Here is a 20,414-nt window from a genome sequence, read left to right as displayed (position 1 = left end):
CAACCGACTGCTGACTGCATATATCTACTACAGTCCACGTATCCATTCAGAATAACTAAACACAGCAACATAAACATGACAAACCTAAACATTATCATGAATGTGTGTGGAAACAACGTAAATGTACGGAAATGTCTGTGCCTGTGCATAAATACAATTGGTGATCAGTGCGTCAAGAGCACTCATACATGCATTATTATAACGGACTCACGCGTGCTTACTGTACAACTCCTGTACGCCACCGCAATCTTACCTTAATTGCAGTCTTCATCCATCAAAACTTTACTAGCGAGACTGGTTATCCAGTCGAGAAAATGTAGTTTGCGTCTCATCTGGCCATAGAGCGGTGGGATGTGTTGACAATCTGTTCAGTCTGTACTTCACACAGCGCGATGTGTGAGGGCTCGTGCTCTTCGGAGACAATCACAGAATATGACAGAGCTCGTGTTTTAAAGTGAAACACACTGGAATGAATAATTCACTGAAAACGCAACACGAGTCTCTGTTCTCTCAGCAATCTCTGATGTAATCAGCCTGGGTTCCTTTATATTAGTGCTGTTTTGGATGGATTGTTTGAATGCATTGGCTTACTGGATCATTGGACTGTAAACTTTCCCAGAGTTTAGCGGCTTAAAAAATGATCAATTGCAAGCAGATAAGCAAAATTTGGTAAAAGGGTTAGAATAGAAATTGTGCTTCAGTAATTTTGCATTAATTGCGTTAAATTATTTTAACGCGTTAAGGATTGTAAAATGAATCGCATGCGTTAACGCGTTAACGATGACAGCCCTATATATATATATATGTATGTACAGTATGTGACCCTGGACCACAAATAGACCCTGGTATATTTGTATTGTAGCAATAACCAACAATATTTCATATGGGTCAAAAAATATTTAAAGAGAAAAATTTAAATCGCATCATATGACCCCTTTAAGTAAAGATCATTTTCCATGAAGATATTTTGTAAATTTCCTACCAAAAATATATCAAAACTTAATTTTTTATTAGTAATATGTATTGCTAAGAACTTGATCTGGACAACTTTAAAGGCACATTTCTCAATATTTAGATTTTTTTGCATCCTCAGATTTCAGACTTTCAAAAAGCTGTATCTCGGCCAAATATTATCATATCCTAACAAACCATACATCAGTGAAAAGCTTTCAGATGATGTATAAATCTCAATATAACAAAATTGACCCTTATGACTGGTTTTGTATTCCAGGGTCACACATATAAATAAGGAAAAAATGTAACACAAAAAAATTAAATTGAAGATAAAAATTTATAAAACTTTTTTTTTTTTAATATATAAATTACAGTATGAAACTGTATAAAACCTCAGCTTCTAAAATAATAAAGTGAATGAACTGAAGTATTACCTACTTTTTAGCTGTAGATTTGTGAACTTTTAATGTCCACGATTTTAACAAAACAGCTTTTACACTTCTCACCCCTATATAAATAATCTGCACTGCTTCTAAATTATCAGGTTTTATCCAAGTCAAATACAATTTTCAATATGACTAAATCAGCCTGACTATATTGGGTTACACAAAGTAATTTTTAAAGTAATTTTTAAGGGTCACGTACGATAGAACACATTTTTTAGGGTAAAAACTGCATGTTTTCACTTTTTACAGTGTATTTTTAAATAAATGATGGGTTGACCACAAATATTTAGCTGTGAAAACTGTCTATAAATCACTTTAAGTATAGTTATTTCATGCTACCAAGAAACCAGAGAGCAGGCTTTGCTGTATATTCAGGGCAAAGGTTGAATGCATCTAAAATGGTTATGTTACATTAGTGTGTATGTTGGGTTTATGTGTTTTCTTCACTTCGTGTTGACTGCCATGTCTTTACATTTGCGCTCATTGTTACAAGTTGTTAACACTCAAGTGCACAGCTTTCTTTGTGGTCCCGGCCCCCCAGTACAAACAGGGGTCCTGTGTGTGTGCAAGTGTGTTATGATTTAGTGTATGTGCCCTATATGAGTGTGTGTACAGCAGGCCTAAAACAATGGCCCTCTCAGATTACATCTCTCTGTCTGTGGAGGCTATAAAGGGGGGCAGGACAACTCCCACTGGCTGCCCCTCCCGCCTCTCCTGTCCGGGCTGACGCTCTGATTGGCTCAGGCCACGTATATATTTACAGCATGGGTTCATCAAAACTCACTACAACTTTCAAACTCAGCACAAGAACTATATACCATTTGGAGGGCAGGAGTTACAAAACACTAACATCTGTGGGATTTTATACTTCTCTGAAACATCCGAAAACAAAGAGTGCAGCCTTTTCGAACTCTTTTTCTTTCTTTTACGATTCGTTTCATTTGGGTTACTGGTCAGTCTGTATTTAAAGTAGCTTAAAGTAGCAAAGAGACGTCCTGGTGTTGCTTCTATCCAAAGACAACTGCGTGCTTTAACCGTGGTGGTCTTGCTGGAATGAATATATCTGAGTCTAGTTGCTGTCAAGAGGCCAGTTCTCAGCCCAGCCAGGTTGCGGAGCGTGGGACATGGGGTGCCTCTTCCAGCACTCCGGGCCCTGACCGGGCACATGGTTTTGACCGCAGCCGGACCACAGAGCTGGCGCCAGTGCCCGCCTCTGGAACACGGACGGGGTCCCAAACCGGAGGAGAGGCCAGGACGGGAAGCCCGGACTCAACCCGCCCTGGAGCTCTGACCCTGGGCTCCGGCGAGGGGAAATCAGGGGGGGATTCGAGGATCAGGAGGCCGATGAATGCCTTCATGGTGTGGGCTAAAGATGAGCGCAAACGTCTGGCCCTCCAGAACCCAGACCTGCATAACGCCGTACTCAGTAAGATGCTGGGTAAGACACTCGCTATACATCACATCTCGGGGGTTAAGCTGGGGTCAATCTAGTGCATCAGGAGAGGGCGATGTCACGGATGTGGCATATTTGAAAACTGGTGGTTTAAAATATGAAAATTCAAATAAAAAATATATAATATATGTGTCAGAATTGCCTAATTTATACATGTAGTAAATAATAAAATATTAAAATAAATAAATCAAAATAAAGAATAATAATTACGTTTTTAAAAGATTGTGAATGTGAGCTTATTAGAGGAATAATTAGAATAAAAGTATACTACTAATAAATGACAAGCAAATGTGACCACATTGTCACTTAAATTTTTAGTAAATGGCCATAAAATGAAGTTAATTCCAAATCTAATCGTTTAAACATGATTATTTTTGGGTTTATTGTTAGAATGTTATTCATGTTGTACAAAATCACGTCCTTATTCACACCCTGCTACTTCTACAATCAGGCTGATTCATTGTCATTTAAAATGATTACAAACTCAATTTTATATTCATGTCAAAATTTTTTTTATAAAAATTAAATGTGGCAGTTTATTATTATAATAATAAAAAAAAGAACTTTATATGCCGCTCAGAATTATCGATTAGAAAACAAGCCTTGGGCGCACATGACATGGAATTCATTTGAAAAGTTTGTAAATCTTGCACAATATTTGTGTTTGGCTGTTTCTCGGGGAGACATTTTGATGTCCTTATTTTTTGAAATATAACAGGGCTGTGGCAGAAACACAAGCTGCCGATTGTCTGCAGCCATTGACCCATTAATAATTCAAATACTACAACCCAACCCCGTGTGCCCCGCACCAGTTACACGTAATGATTTGCTCATGTCACACACACGTTTGTCAGTGCTTGTGTTACATCTGTTTTCACCAAAAGCAATCGCTGCTGCAAACGTAACAATTGTGACAGCTCATTTAAAAATCATTTGTGCATGATTATATTTGTATATTTATCCCAGAGAGCTAAATTAAATACTTTTTATAAATAATCTGAAGAATCTGGCTCAATAATCTGGCATTGTTTCTGGATTAAATTAGAACAATGTTGTAGTGACTAAACTAGGTATGATAAAAAAAATCATATTTATAAGCTACTAACGCAAAAAGTAGCACAACGAATCCTGAAACAATAACACTGATTGGATGATGTTTTTAGGTCAATCCTGGAAGGCTCTAAGCACACTAGACAAGCGTCCGTTTGTGGAGGAAGCCGAACGACTCCGTTTGCAGCACCTACAGGATCACCCGAACTACAAATACCGTCCTCGCCGCAAGAAGCAGCCCAAGAAGATGAAACGAGTGGAACCGGGTTTGCTCCTCCAAGGCCTCGCTGGCGGCCCGGGACCAGGAGATGCCTACTCGCCACATCGCCATGCACATCATCTGCTGCCTCCTCTGGGACACTTCCGAGACCTCCACTCCTCCGGAGCTCCAGAGCTGGAAAGTTTTGGCCTGCCGACGCCGGAGATGTCACCGCTGGACGTGTTGGAGGAGGGAGGCGGAGATTCAGTGTTTTTCCCCCCTCACATGCAGGAAGATGTGGGTCTGGGTTCGTGGATAAACTACCACCAGCATCCAAACCATCAGACTGGCCACCACCCTCACCACAACTCCCATAACCTCCAGCATTCCCACCCACACCTCAACCAGAAGTCTCCACTGGCCTGCCTCCCGCTGCAGGAGAAATGCCTGGTTGTGGAGTCCACGAACCTTAACGGGCTCTACCCCAACATGAGCCTCCCAGAATCCTCAAAGGCTACTCACACTCCCACGCCTGCAGGCTATTACGGTCAGATATACGGGAGCAGTCAGTCCCAACCTGCCTTCACCTCTCATCTGGGCCAGCTGTCTCCACCGCCCGAGACCTCGGCGGTCGCTCAGGTCACTCCGCCCTCTCTGGACGCTGTGGACCAGCTGGGACCCACGGCTGAGTTCTGGGGCGAAGTGGACAGGATTGAGTTCGACCAATACCTGAGCGCGAGCAGGACTCGATTGAGCAGGAATGCCCCTTGCGAGGAGAGCAGCGCTTTGATATCAGCCCTGTCCGACGCCAGCAGTGCTGTCTACTACAGCGCGTGCATTACGGGATAAAACCGCTTCTCCATGCAGTCTGGTGCACATATTGCTTTTTTTTTAGTCTCAGATCTTTTTGATTTATTCGAGTTACCTTCTTCAGGGAATCATCTTGCCCGGTTTCACGAATCACTGGAGGTTACTGAACTCTATACAGAATGGTTCTCACCGTATAGACTTCACTAAATTGCATTTCACAGTATGACTAGTCATTTCTGGTCTTGATAACCTGTACTTTCTGAGACTGTGGCCGATTTAACCAATAATTTTGCTGACTCCATCCAGCTACTGTATGCTTACAGTCTCAAATGAGGGTACTGGGACGTGGAAGTCAAGAATGTGAATATTTTTGCAATGCATATATATAGATATGTGTCTTTTCATTTGCTTTTTATATTGTTTATTTCTATTTTTATAGACATTTTATATAAGGTTGTATGAGAATATGTTTTGCACTGGGTATGTGAAAACCACTCAAGACTTTTATACTGCACTTAATATCTTTCAAATACTCTTTTTTTTCATGACATCTGACGTATTTTGATCCATTGGCAACTAATAATTTATCTTGCATTCTTCCCTTCTGTGTGGTTGAATAAGTTTGAATTGGGCATTTCATGTGGACATGAAATTTTGTAATCCTTTTAGCACTTGAGGAACATGTTGAGTTAGTAATAACTCTCCGCCTTTTGGTAATAATTATCTTCAAATAAAAAGAGTTTGCAATAAAAAATGTCTCAGAGCTATTAAATCAAAGCAATTAAATTGAAAACACACAATTGTACATAGTATTTCACTAACACACTTTCCCACACCACAGAGTGCATGTGCTTTCAATGTGTTTTTTCTTCTTCTTAAAATAGTTTTAATAATAAAAAAATGTATTACACAGCAAAATGTATCGATGCATATTTTGCAAAATAAAGTTGTCACTAAATATTGGGTAGTTGTCAAATCTTTACACTTGCATTAGGTGCATATTTGCCTGATTTATGTAAAATGGTGATGTGGCTGCAATTGTTGTTGCCTTTTTGAGAGAACGGAGAGTGAGAGCAGGGCCGCAATGTTTAAGTTGTAATCCAGTCTTGTCTCTCTGATTCCCTCCTCCAAGATTTTTGATCAGCCACAAAATGAGTTTGGCTCTTTAAGCTATTTTTTCACCTAAAACCACGAACAAAAAGAAAACATTTTTGACTGAGGAGAACAAAACTGAAACTGTCTTCTCTTATGTCTTCATACAAAAAAAGGCAGCTCTGAGATTAAAGAAATGCTCCCTCATGTTGATTCACTCAGTACTGGAGAACAAAAAGATTGATATAAGAGTGGGTTTCAAGAGGGAAAATAGTCTTTCCAAAGCATTTACATTTCAGGCAGGATGCCTAGTGTGTGTTATTCTTTACATCCAATGATACACATTTCATGTGTTCTTTTCCTTCATATCATGCTGACTATATTCGGATGTCTGTTGAATGACACCCCACAGGTTATTTTGCCAAGACGTTAAGTGGGCTCAGTTAGGTCCAGGTCAGCTGCCGTGCGGTAAAGTTTCATCCCGCCAATTAATTAGCCATAGAATTAGCAGGAATGTCAAAACAGAGGAAGATCCTGGGGAAACTGGGGATGATGGGATAGCAGGAATCTGTGTGTTGGAGAATATCTGTGTGTGTGTGCTGCAGGGGGAAGGATGTTAAAGGGAAGAGGAGCTCTTTTTCACCCCTGACCAGCTCCCTAAATGGAAAGAACAACACTGACCAATCATGCAGGTCCAGTAATTCTGAAGTCCGATGTGCAGGTCAGCAAAACAATGCTTATTTTGAGCTGCATGTTATTTTGTGTGACAGACAGAAAGAAGGCTTGAAAGCTACATTTGTGGTTGTTGCTGGTATTTCGCCATTTCTTTCACAGTTTACGGTTTATTGCCCATCTGTGGATTCATAAACTCATGAGCAGTGTTTTCACGACATGCACCCCTGGTGATTTTTTATTTATTTATTTATTTTCCCAAATGAAACTGACAGTAAAGCTCTTCACTTTTTGGAAGGATGAATAATCCAAACTCAACTCTGCAGGCTTCAGGAATCTCAAGTTTAAAACAATGTTTCGACTTAAGTCTTTGTATCTCATTATCAGTCAACTGACCAGTGTTTGTTTTCTATGAAAAGATGTTGGGCCTAAAAATAAAGACGTTCAAAGCATTCTCAACGCCTTTGAACATTTTGAACTTTTGCTTACACTGTTTCTGTACCTGCATAGTTCTGATAATAGCAGGGCTCCAGACAGAAAAAAAAAGAGAAAGGATTTTTATGTTGCATTGATTATAGTTAAAATAAAGTTGTATGTATATATATATATATATATATATATATATATATATACACATCATGTATCTTTATTTGTTAGATATTATGACAATTATTAAGTAAATAGTCTGATGTAATGTTCACAAACCTAAAATGTAGCTACTTATACAGCACAATAACAGTTAATTTCAAATCAGACCAAAAATGACTCTGTCAGCAGTAATGACTCTAAATGATTCACTGAGTCAGTCTGATTCAAACCGCTAAATTACAAAGGGGCTTGAGGCTGTTTTGTGAAGCTTTTTTGGCTGACTCATAAAAATAACTATTTCATAAAAGGCCTGTTCACATCATAACTATCTTAACTATAATGATAACTATATTAGCCTCCAAACCAACACACAATAATGTTATTATAACCATGCGCTGTTGTTCTGTTGTTTGCCACTGTAAATGCTCAAGCTTTGTAAAGCAGGAATGATTCTGATTGGCTGTCAATGTTTTAGTGGGAAAAAATCATTATTGATTCCAAAGATATCATTCCTTTATGCCGTTATCGTTATAGCCGTGGACTTGTGGACAAGATTTTTAAAACTATATCATTATAGTTATCATCCATGGTGTGAACAGGCCTTAATGAGTAATTTTTTCATAAATCAGACATCACGGCTCACGCTGTGTTCGCATTTCTTGAGACCAGAATATCATAAGCTATGTTTCCATTCAAAGTTGTGAATTTAACTTCTACCAAAAATGGAATATTGCATACAAATTTTGCAAATGAAATACCATTTCAATCCACGTGTTAAAGAGAACTAAATCATCACTTCCTGGGAAACTGGCCAAATTATCATTAATAAAAAAATTATAAAAATAGAAGTTACTGCAACTGGGGAAACAACTGAAGCTCATAACAACACATGCAATAACAAACGCTGTCATGTTATGTTGCATTCAGAGAAGGACACCTGATTTTTGGGAACGCAATCGTGTGAGACAATTCTTGGAGATACTGCAGAGAAATACCCTAACAACCATAGTGAACAGACATGCCAGTATAATTTGCATGACAACATCACTCGCATATTCTTCATATTATACCAAACTTAAGTTGCACCCTTTACACCTGTCATGTAGCGTGTTTCTGTGTGTCTGTGTGTGTTTTATGCATTTGCACGCGTGGGAGTGTTAGTGATTTCATGTGTCAGTAAGTTAGAAGACGAAAGAGTTTGACCTGTGTAAGTGTTTTATTATTGCAGCTGAAGAGTGCACGTGTGTGTGTGTGTGTTTCTTTGCACACTTGCTTCAGCTTTTCCATCAGGCCAAAATACGGACTCTCCCCAAAACCCCGTCCAACAAACCTACTGCATGATGTCATCTGTATATTTTCTGTTTCTTTCCTCCCTTCTTCTTCTTAACAGGAAGTGTGGCCCCGTGCTATACCTTTACTCTTCCCCTCTTGGACAGGAAGTAGCTCTACCTCCCCTTCCTGTGTAAGCAGCAGGACGTGGCGCATATGTGTGCGTGAATAAACATGAGTGTACCCTGTAAATGCGTAAAGGAACCGCGTATCTATTACGGGACACACTGGCCCTGCTTACACCTGGTAGATGCGTGATGTAATATGTCTTTCAAATCTGCCTTGTTTGTTATGTCTCAGCAAGGCTGCATTTATTTGTTCAAAAACACAGTAAAAACAGTGTTGCATATTATTACAGTTTGAAATAACGGTTTTCTACTTGAATATTAAGATATAATTTATTCCTGTGATGCAAAGCTGAATTTTCAGCATCATTACTCCAGTCTTCAGTGTCAATGATCCTTCAGAAATCACTCTAATAAGCTGATTTGAGGCTGAAGAAACATTTCTTATTATTATCAATTTTAAAAACAGTTGTGCTGCTTAATATTTCTGTGGAAACATTCTGTTTTTGATCAAATAAATGCAGCCTTGAGCATAACAGACTTATATGTATAATATTATTATTTTATTTTATTTTTTCCCTAAAAGAAGTGAAAGCAACTGGCAAACTTAAAATATTTTTGCTGAATAGTTGATTGTAGTCCTTAAAATGATATAGACATATATATATATAAAAAAAAAACTATAACTAGGAAGAGCTGTATTTGACATTTTTAGCACTGATACTACATGAAATGTCACATTGACTTACTGCAACTTGATCCCTGTGAGTAGGTGGCTTTTTAAATGGAATATTATTCCAGAGACTGCTTGGAAAACACAAAGCTGCTGGTCGCTGTTTCCTGCCTTCCTGTGTCCAATCTTTTCTGTTGAACTGGAACGTAAGTCTCCTCTGACTTTCCCTTTCCTGAAATGTCGGCATAATTTACGAGCATGGCTTTGCACAGGCCTGGTGGTTTGGTGGCCTTGGGTTTGTGTGACCCGTGGGTTGTGGGTTCAAACCCCGGACAGAATGGTAACTGTGACCCAACCAAATGGACACATGCCATCCCACTCTGAGCTTCAAACACAGGTTGCGATAGTGTGAACAACCTGCTAAGACTTCCTATGCATCGGCTGTATATTGAAATTTAGGTTTAATACTGATGCTTTAATAAATTTTAATCACATTTTTCAGTCCCACTTGCATTGGATATACAATATTTGTGCTCTGAACAGGACTGTGCATTTTTTTACATTAGTAGTTCTAAAATGTATTGCAATTAAATGATGACTGTATGCTGAAGCTTCACTGTAAACAGGTTCAGAAAATAACAGTAATGTAGCAGTGTTGTGCTGTAGAATTACAATAATTATCTGTGCCTGCATTACAGTAATCTTGAGTATATGTATACAGTGTTTAGGTTCTCAGCATGTTCCATCATTTTTTCCTTTTTTGCTATTTGTTGATTTATTGTGCTTTTGCTATATTTTGTTGTCACTTTTACTTGCATGTCTTTATATAACAGTCTGGTTGTCAAAGCTGATTGGTTGAACTGTTCTAACAGCATGGATACAGCACTGGGACTTTTCACTAGTGTATCAGTCCGCTTGTCTGTGTTTGTCTGCTCCAGACAGACTGCAATTCTTTGTGACTCTTTATTCATGTAACACTACAGATCCCCGCACATGGTATGATATGGTGGTGGAAATTAATAATTTGTGGCAACAAGGAAACAAATTAATTAATCTTCATAAAGAATTTCATTAATTTTTCATTTGTATGAATTTTCATTTGCAACAATTACATTTAGTTTTTGGTCTCGCGCATGGCTCCGTATAACAATTACTCTAGTAGGCGGAAACAATTAATTATCCTTATAAGTCATTTATTAAACTGGTTTGCTCAAAACACAGACTTATTTGATAACAAAACAAGTGACTGTCTTTGTGAGTCATAGAGTGAGTGTTTAATTTTTTACTTGACCTTGAAATGACCTTGCTTAGAATATACACACACTGTAAAAATCAATTTTCAAAGTTGTAACTTAAACAGATTATTGCAGCACTTTTTACAAGAAAATACTGTTTCAGTCTTTCCGCTTCAAAGTGTAATGTTTATTTCAATGCGATACTTGCCATTTCTTTCATTTAATTAATTGTGAGATTTGCTAGCAATTTCCAAGTGAAATTTGTTTCTACACCATTTTTTTCATTGCGCTTACTTTTTAATTAAAAATTATATTATTTCCATTCTACAATGAACAGAAGTGCCACATATAGGCCCTAGTGTAGATATGTGAAGTGAACAAAACAACTACTTACATGATTATTACACAATTTTGCATGATATGGTTATGTTTAAACAGTCATTTTTTTCATTTGAGTAAGCTTGCATTTCAGTGTTGAGTTCTGACTAAAGTATTTTATTGTAAGAAATTACAGTTAAACATGGCAGTTGTTGACAGTGTGCTCTAATTGTTAAAGCAGCAGTGCATTGTGTTATTCCAGGACAAGCTGCACTTCTCGGAGTTGTGAGGGGACATTTTCTCTATGGCTTTTTGCAGTTTCCATGACAGTGCCATAATTGACAGTGCAGCGTCTGTGAGACGGGCTGCTGACCCGGAGTGACGCCTTGCTAAAGATCGGGGAGTGAGCCAGCAGACTAAAACAGCCCTCATAAATGCTCCGTTCTTTTTTGGGGGTTGTTTTGGGTGTTTTTGATGTTTTTCTGTTTCGAGGTTATTTTTTCCTTTCACACAATTCTCCTTCTCAGGTTTCCATTTTCTCTTTTACAAACATATCATTGTGAGTCTCTGTCTCTGCAGAGTCAAGCAGGACTTGGCCCTTGGAGTTCGAGTGTGTGTGTGTGTGTGTGTGTGTGTGTGTGTGTGTGTGTGTGTGTGCTCACCCACACACTCAGCACATACTACTAAAGGGCTAGTCACTGCCCTGGCCCAGATGTTTTCGAGGGCAGTGTCTCCACTTGGTCTTCGACAGGGTCATTTCAATTGTTGACTCTCTCAGACACAGTCAATCACACACACACACACACACACACAGATACAGTAAACTCATATCCTTTTCCCAGGACCCACAGTCTCTTAACCCGCTGGTGCCATGCGGCCGTTGTGTAACAGGCTCTGTATGTTATTTTATTCCTTTCTCATCCTGCCTGTTATTTGCTATCCATGTAATTATAAAAAACAACTCTATGCCCTTGATGAGTGATGTTTTTTTCAAGTCTCTGTGATGTAAAGACACTACCACTTACTCACTGATTTATCTTCACTGTGTTAAATGGCTGTTTCCGTAGCGATGTGACAGGACTCTGCAAACTGAGGACAAAACTCTTTTTTGTTTGCATTAAGTGGTTTTCTCTGGGAGAGAAGAAGACAGCGAGACCGCAAGTGTGGGGAGTGGCCAAGAGCCAAATGTGGGGGGAGGGTGGGGGGTAAATGAGGGTAGCCGACAGAAAGAAAGAAAGAAAGAAAGAAAGAAAGAAAGAAAGAACATGATGAATGAAACAAATACTCAGTCAAACAAAAACAAACTGAAAAAAATCAAACTCTTGAAGACAGAAACTGCAATCAGTCAAACAATCAATGAAATAAAGACTCAAATAATGAAACAAACATAAAAACTAAAAACTAAGCAAACAAAAAATGAAACAAATACTCAAAGAAAGTCAAATAAAAACAAACAGAACAAAACAAACACTCGACGACAGAAACTGCAATCAGTCAAACAAGCAATAAAACAAAGACTCATAAAAAAAACAAACATAAAAAGAAATAAATACTCAAACAAAAACAAACAAACAAATAGAAAAAGTCAAAGAAACAAATACAAAGTGAATCAAACCGACAGTGAAACAAAAACTCAAACAAACAGACAAGCGAACAAATTAAACAACCATTAAAAAACAATGACCCAAAGAAAGAAAGCAATCAAAATAAAAAAATCAAGCAAATAAATTAAACAAACATAAAACATCTTAAAAAGAAGAGAAGAATAGTCAAAATAAAACAAACAAACAAGAAAAATATATTACTCAAACAGTTAAAGAAATAAACCTGAAAAATAAAGAAACAAGAAAGTAATCAAAGAGATAATCAAATCACTCAAGCAAAAAGGAACAAAGCATAAGAGAATGGTTGAGTCACTCTGAACTAATACAAATGGGGAAGAAAAATGAAGAAACAAAAAAAATTTCAGGAAAAGCTTCTTTAGCTTTCATCTTCTTGCTCTCTGAATATCTGCACACAACACACACGCTCCTAGTTTAAAGCTATACAGCTCTATAAAGCTTTCCTTCTTGTTGCTTTCCAATTCTATTTTCTGATTTTATTTTCACATGAAAAGTTTGTCAGCATATTCCACTTATTTACTTTTAATTTACCCCAAAAATGTCTGGAAAGTTCCACCCAAAATTGAGAAAGACAGGAAAACAAGATGAGGAAAGATGTTGCTTATGTGTCGCTTGTGAGTCTCTGAAGCTAACCACCCACTCCAGCGCTATTCGGCACATCAAAAAGAGCTTAAGTTTCTGATGGAAAGCCAAACATTTCCTATTCCTTTTTTATGGTCTCTCTTTCTCTCGTCTTCTGCAGCTCTCTCTGTGGCCAGCAAGGGAGCGAGCATGAAGCTACACTGCAGAGATCCTGATCCCAAGATATTTGAAGGTGAATTTTTCCAGAGACATTTACATATTCAGTTAGATGATAGACTTTGTGATACAAAATCCTGCTGTTGTACTGAATCTCAGAACGTTGATATTCACTAAAACTGCACTCCTGCTTTTGTAATAATTGCTTAAATATTGAAAATATAAGACATCGAGTTGAATAGACAAATACAGGTGTGATTTAAAAAACACACACACCATCCACTGACATAATGTTTACATGAGTGCGGTTGTTATAGTATTTAAGGACCATCTTAACTGCATCTGGTGGATTCGCACATTGTCACCTGTAAAAATGTGTGTGTGTTCATTCGTAAAGCAGATGACTCTGTTTCCTCTCCTTTGTTATTCCAGTTTCTTCCTGTTTCACACACTTTAATTCCACACTCAAAAACAGATTAATTTAAAGAGAGGGAATGCGAGTGAGATTGCACAACACTTCAAACCTTATTTGTCAACAGGTTATCTGAAAATCACTTTATAGACATTAGGTGGCTTTGAAACCATATGGCAGACGTGTGATGTTAACAAAAGCACTCGCTGCTGCTTATACCCCTCAGCACAACATTTCCTATTGCTCAGTCTGTTCCATTTTTTTCCCAGTTGGAGGATGTTTTTTTCCCTTTCCTGGTCACGTATTACTCAACATCAATGATACCTCAAGGAGGTATTTCCCATTACTTTGTAAACAAAATTGTTCATCAACAGCATTGATATAGATCACTGCACTGTTGACTCTATGGCCAAAATACGGGCTGCATCCAAATATGTCTACTTCCCAAATATATAGGTGAAAAAAACTGTCCAAATTCAAAGTATTCACAAAACACTAGGCAAAAAGTATTCTGACATGCTCATCTGACTGACACTTTATTGTCCCATGAGGCCACAGGAGTTGTGAATAACGATGAAGCAATGCAGTGCAATTTTCATATGACACAAATGACTTAACTCAAAACTGAAAAGTCTGTCATTAATTACTCACCCTCATGTTGTTCCAAACTTGTAAAACCTTCATTCATCTTCGGAGCACAAATTAAGATATTTTGGATGAAATCCAAGAGCTTTCTGACCCTGCATTGACAGCAACAGAACTACAACATTCAAGGCACAGAAAGGTAGTAAGGACATCGTTAAAATAGTCCATGTGACATCAGTGGTTCAACCTGAATTTCATGAAGCTACAAGAATACTTTTTGTGCACAAAGAAAACAAAAAAAACGACTTTAAAGGTTGAACCACTGATGGATTATTTTAACAATATCCTTACTACCTTTCTGGGCCTTGAACGTGGTAGTTCTGTTGCTGTATATGGAGGGTCAGAAAGCTCTCAGATTTCATCAAAAATATCTTAATCTGTGTTCTGAAGATGAATGAAGGTCTTATGGCTTTGGAACGACATAAGGGTGAGTAATTAATGACAGAAATTTTGGGGTGAATTATCTCTTTAATACTATATAGAACATACTTTTTTATCGGTTGCAAAGTGCTTATTCAACAGAAGTATACTCTGAGATTTTGGATGCAGCCAAAGATAATGACCAGGCCTATATTTCCTACACTTCTTTGAGAAAAAAACACATATACATGGGATTTAAACGGTCAACGTGTTCAATAAAAGAGGTTACAATACAGCCCAACATATACTTCGGTTTTTACACATACAATAGGATATGTGTTCATGTGTGTGGCGTAAATTTCATACACTTTGAAGGGATATTTATTAAATATTAGGCAGGCGTCAAGTGTTTATGTCAAAACTGAAGTAAACTTGGGTTTTATTGGTAGTTACATTGCATGTGACCCTGACAGTTACTGGCCTTTCCATATGAATGGCCTTTATATATATATATAGCTCTCCACTAAATATACATTTGGCATTTGATAGGTGTAGATGTCATATACTGTACATACCTGGTAGGCTATACATACTATATTCTATATTTGTTTGCTGGTGTAAAATGAGATGTCAGTGGGTGTAAGAACACATGGGAATGTTCTACTATGTGGTGTTATGGGTACAGTTGCTGTGCTGGATTGCTGGGTGTTTACTGACCTGAAGAAAAGCCTTGACAACACAGCATCTATGAATGATTCAGACGTCAATAAAACCCTCTAGACCCATCTCTATTATTCTCACATACCTCCCAGTGGTTTTAGTTTGAGTGTGTGTGTGTGTGTGTGTGTGTGTTGTGTTGGTTGTGTGTGTGTGTGTGTGAGGTTGCTGAGGTTGCTGAGGTTCCTTTGTTGGTCCTCAGAGACAGTTACGAGTTTGTATGAAAAACAGGAAACAGTGCTCATGGTGATGTAAAGAAACAGGAGCTTGGGAAGACGGCGAGAGAGACAGAAAGAGAGACAAACATCTGAGGCAGAAAAGGGAGTGTGTAGAGCTCTAAACTGTTTTTGCGTGCATTCACTTTGTGTCATTTAAGACATATTAAGAATCATTTAAATGATAATGTAGTTGTATGAGCAAACATAAATTAGTGCTTCCCTGCCTTTTTTGTCTTAAAGGGACAGTTTGGACAAAATTGTACATTCTGTTATTATTTACTCACCTTCATGTAGTTCCAAACCTGTATGACTTTCTTCTGTGCAACATAAAAGAAGATATTTTCAGAAAGATTTGAATTCAAACAACATTGGACCACACTGACTTTCAATAAATAAAAGGCAAAATCTTTTTTTAAATCCAGTTTAAAACACTTTTAAGTTTAGGACTTACTGACCTTGACGCACAGTCATAACGATTTGCTCGATGAATCCACCTCTACAATATCATTTCCTATTTTATATTTTATTTTTAGGAGTCCAAGAACTGAAAGTGTCTGGGCGTCAGAGACCGTAAATCATAGAAATCTCAAACTTAGTGTGGGATGCTTCCAACTCAGGTGAACACACGCAAATCTGTCAGACACTAGGTGGCGCTATTATATGTGCATTTGTATTTTAGAACCATAAGGGCTAGAATCAAAATTATTTTTTCTGGATCAACCCACAAGAATATATTTGGTTTTATTCACCCGTGGAAAAAATTTGCACATTTAGAATTTTGTGAAAAGTCTACTTTTTCAGACTCAGTTCTTCTATTCCAAATGATAAACAAGCTATGAATATGAGACCGTTTCCAGGTCTCATATTCCAGGCTGTCAGACTTCAGTGATTGTGAGCGTGCAGGGCTTGTTTGGAGACACAGTTGGTCATGGGTAATGTGGAGAGCGAGGTCAGGAAGGTTTGGTCTCTGTGGTGTTGAATCTGCTTCTGATGGCCGAATATGAAGTGAGGACGGCCACATCAGCCGAGTGGAACGTCCTCCAGCGGTACACCAGAAGTACACTTTATATCTGTATATATGGCTCTACCTTTCTCTCTTCCTCCCTCTGAAGGAAGCTCTGTGGTGTGGCGTGTTGCAAGCGGGAGCCCATAAGAGCAGCCATGCTGACCTGCTGACCACAGATCAGGCCATCCCGGCGCTCTGTGGTATCTCGTTCACACTGATTATACCTCACACTGCCATTAGAACAGCTGCCGGACTACTGACCGCTTGGAAAGATACTTGTTTGTGTGCATTCTGTCCATTGATTCCAGATACACACTGCAGCTAAAATTGCTTGTTAGCCCACTTAATGCTCTTAAAGGAGTGATTAACCCAAAATTTTTAATTTGCTGAAAACTTATTCACCCTGAGGCCATCCAAGATGTAGTTGTGTTTGTTTGCTCATCAGAACATATCTGAAGAAATTTAGCTTCAAACCATTGCTTGCAGTTAAAATATGAGTCCTCTATTTATAATATTGCTTTGCCAGTCAAAAAGTTGTGTGGTCTGAATCAGGAGAGAAATATGCACAAATCAAGTACTGTTACAAACAAAAACAGTTCTAAACAAATATGTCTGTGGATTTTGATGAGAGGTGATTGACTTTTTTAATTGGAGGAAGTGTTTTTATAGATTAGAGGCAACAGTTTAAAGTTAAAATGCCTCGATGGATTTGTTTCTTACAAACACGCAGCTTTTCACTTCACAAACTGATGGATTGGAGTTGTATGGATTGTTATGTTGTTTTTATTAGCTGTTGGGACTCTCATTCTGACGGCACCCATTCACTGCAGAGGATCCATTGGTGAGCAAATGTTGCAATGCTACATTTCTCCAAGTGTGTTCTGATGCAGAAACAAACTCATCTGAAATTTGGATGGCCTGAGGGAGAGTACATTTTCAGAAATGTTCATTTCTGGGTAAACTATTCCTTTAATTCAGTTCTGTTTATATTCTACAGTTTGAGGTCAGTTAGATTTTTTTCAAAGTAAATTAACAGACTGATTTAATTTATCAAAAGGGACAGTAAATATATTTACAAAACTGGAATAATGGATGCAGAAAATGTAGCTTTTCTGTCACAGGACTATATACAATTTTAAAATATGTTCAAATAGAAAACAGTTATTTGAAGTTGTAAAAGTATTTCACAATATTACAGTTTTACTGTATTCTTCATCAAATAAATGCAGCCTTGCTGAGCATAAGAAACTTCTTTCAAAAACATAAAAAATTGTTCTGACTCCACTTTAAAAAACAGCTGTCAGTCTCAAAGCTTTTCAGTGTGTACTGTTGCAATGTGTACTTTTTTTCTTGGCAGCATGTAAAATTGTTATGCTAAAACATGGTTGTGAAAGTTGTGAAAGTTTGGGGCAGATGGTAAAATGCTTTTAGAGTGTTATTTTAGGATTATTTTTGGTCCCGCTATTAGTAGTGTGAAAGTTGTGAAAGTTTGGGGCAGATGGTAAAATGCTTTTAGAGTGTTAGGATTATTTTTGGTCCCGCTATTAGTACAGAATTTTGCACACATTACTTTAAAATTGCTTAAATTTAGACTACAAAATCTAACAACAGTAGGTTTATATAATTAGTGTTACATTGTTGCATGAGCTGTCTGTCACAATACAACCAATGAACTTGACAACTTTATCTGAGGTTATCTGAGGGCCAGACGAGTGAGGGAAGGTGTTGACTTTATGATTTTAGCTTGAAACTTGTTGCTTCCTGCATTAAACGGAAATTTATTTGTACAGCAGGTGTTTTAGTCTTTTTATCTCTTTTACACACACACACACAGACTTTTGTCTAAACAGACACACACAAGCCTTTCCTGAGGGTCTGCTGACAGGATGTTCTCCCAAGACCCAGCAACAAACTTTACGGGAAAAAACACAGGAGCACCTACGCACACACATTCTAAACAAATATGTCTGTGGATTTTGATGAGAGGTGATTGACTTTTTTAATTGGAGGAAGTGTTTTTATAGATTAGAGGCAACAGTTTAAAGTTAAAATGCCTCGATGGATTTGTTTCTTACAAACACGCAGCTTTTCACTTCACAAACTGATGGATTGGAGTTGTATGGATTGTTATGTTGTTTTTATTAGCTGTTGGGACTCTCATTCTGACGGCACCCATTCACTGCAGAGGATCCATTGGTGAGCAAATGTTGCAATGCTACATTTCTCCAAGTGTGTTCTGATGCAGAAACAAACTCATCTGAAATTTGGATGGCCTGAGGGAGAGTACATTTTCAGAAATGTTCATTTCTGGGTAAACTATTCCTTTAATTCAGTTCTGTTTATATTCTACAGTTTGAGGTCAGTTAGATTTTTTTCAAAGTAAATTAACAGACTGATTTAATTTATCAAAAGGGACAGTAAATATATTTACAAAACTGGAATAATGGATGCAGAAAATGTAGCTTTTCTGTCACAGGACTATATACAATTTTAAAATATGTTCAAATAGAAAACAGTTATTTGAAGTTGTAAAAGTATTTCACAATATTACAGTTTTACTGTATTCTTCATCAAATAAATGCAGCCTTGCTGAGCATAAGAAACTTCTTTCAAAAACATAAAAAATTGTTCTGACTCCACTTTAAAAAACAGCTGTCAGTCTCAAAGCTTTTCAGTGTGTACTGTTGCAATGTGTACTTTTTTTCTTGGCAGCATGTAAAATTGTTATGCTAAAACATGGTTGTGAAAGTTGTGAAAGTTTGGGGCAGATGGTAAAATGCTTTTAGAGTGTTAGGATTATTTTTGGTCCCGCTATTAGTACAGAATTTTGCACACATTACTTTAAAATTGCTTAAATTTAGACTACAAAATCTAACAACAGTAGGTTTATATAATTAGTGTTACATTGTTGCATGAGCTGTCTGTCACAATACAACCAATGAACTTGACAACTTTATCTGAGGTTATCTGAGGGCCAGACGATTGCTGCAAGTGAGGGAATTACAAGTGAGGGAAGGTGTTGACTTTATGATTTTAGCTTGAAACTTGTTGCTTCCTGCATTAAACGGAAATTTATTTGTACAGCAGGTGTTTTAGTCTTTTTATCTCTTTTACACACACACACACAGACTTTTGTCTAAACAGACACACACAAGCCTTTCCTGAGGGTCTGCTGACAGGATGTTCTCCCAAGACCCAGCAACAAACTTTACGGGAAAAAACACAGGAGCACCTACGCACACACATACACAAACCAAATACACCATAAGCAACTAGGGTGGCCTGCACAAGCTAAAGACTCTTTTCACATCATCTACTTGTTGTTTTACTGTACAACTAATGATGCATATTGGTTCATATTGTTCCATCCACAGTTTTACACCTGTTAGATGCATTTCTTTTGATCTCACAATGCCTCTGTATGTGCTGTTTCACAATGGAGCCCATCTATATTTGATATTATGTCTAGACAGTGTTATCACACCTCCTCATCTCAGCAGAAAGGAATAGGTCTGCAGAGACTATACTCGTTATTTTTGATAGACTATAATGCAAACAAGCATTTGTTGTGTCTTTGCATAAATTATCATGAGTAACCACAGTAAAACTTCACAGGGCCTGGGACAACATTTTTATTTTATTTTTTTCCCCCACTGCCTTGGGGATTCAGTAGGTTCACTGCAAAGAATTCATTCTTTTAATCTATATTTTGTTTTGTTTTCCAGTAAAATATACCTAAACATGCTTAAAACTGATTAATTAAATTCTAAAGGAAAACTCTATTGTTAAATGTATGTATGTGTGTATTTAGA

At 37.6% G+C, this 20,414-nt stretch overlaps 1 protein-coding gene across 1 annotated transcript; it reads left to right on the top strand.

Moving 5' to 3' along the window:
• Positions 1 to 2,188: 2,188 nt before the first annotated feature.
• On the top strand, positions 2,189 to 5,834 carry sox18 (SRY-box transcription factor 18). Its single transcript, XM_016233194.1, has 2 exons — positions 2,189 to 2,838; positions 4,017 to 5,834. Exons 1-2 carry the CDS (start codon positions 2,454 to 2,456, stop codon positions 4,949 to 4,951), a joined length of 1,320 nt encoding a protein of 439 aa, XP_016088680.1. The 5' UTR covers positions 2,189 to 2,453; the 3' UTR covers positions 4,952 to 5,834.
• The last annotated feature ends 14,580 nt before the right edge of the window (positions 5,835 to 20,414 follow it).

This window comes from Sinocyclocheilus grahami, unplaced genomic scaffold (genome assembly GCF_001515645.1).
Source record: "Sinocyclocheilus grahami isolate Dianchi unplaced genomic scaffold, SAMN03320097.WGS_v1.1 scaffold426.1, whole genome shotgun sequence".
NCBI lineage: Eukaryota > Metazoa > Chordata > Actinopteri > Cypriniformes > Cyprinidae > Sinocyclocheilus > Sinocyclocheilus grahami.
This window is presented reverse-complemented; position numbering and strand designations above follow the sequence as displayed.

What these genes read in the sequence shown, in the direction of transcription:
- sox18 (XM_016233194.1), top strand. Translation starts at nt 2,454, where the DNA reads ATGAATATATCTGAGTCTAGTTGCTGTCAAGAGGCCAGTTCTCAGCCC. An exon ending in CGTACTCAGTAAGATGCTGG is followed by an intron (nt 2,839 to 4,016) that starts GTAAGACACTCG and finishes TGATGTTTTTAG; the next exon opens with GTCAATCCTGGAAGGCTCTA.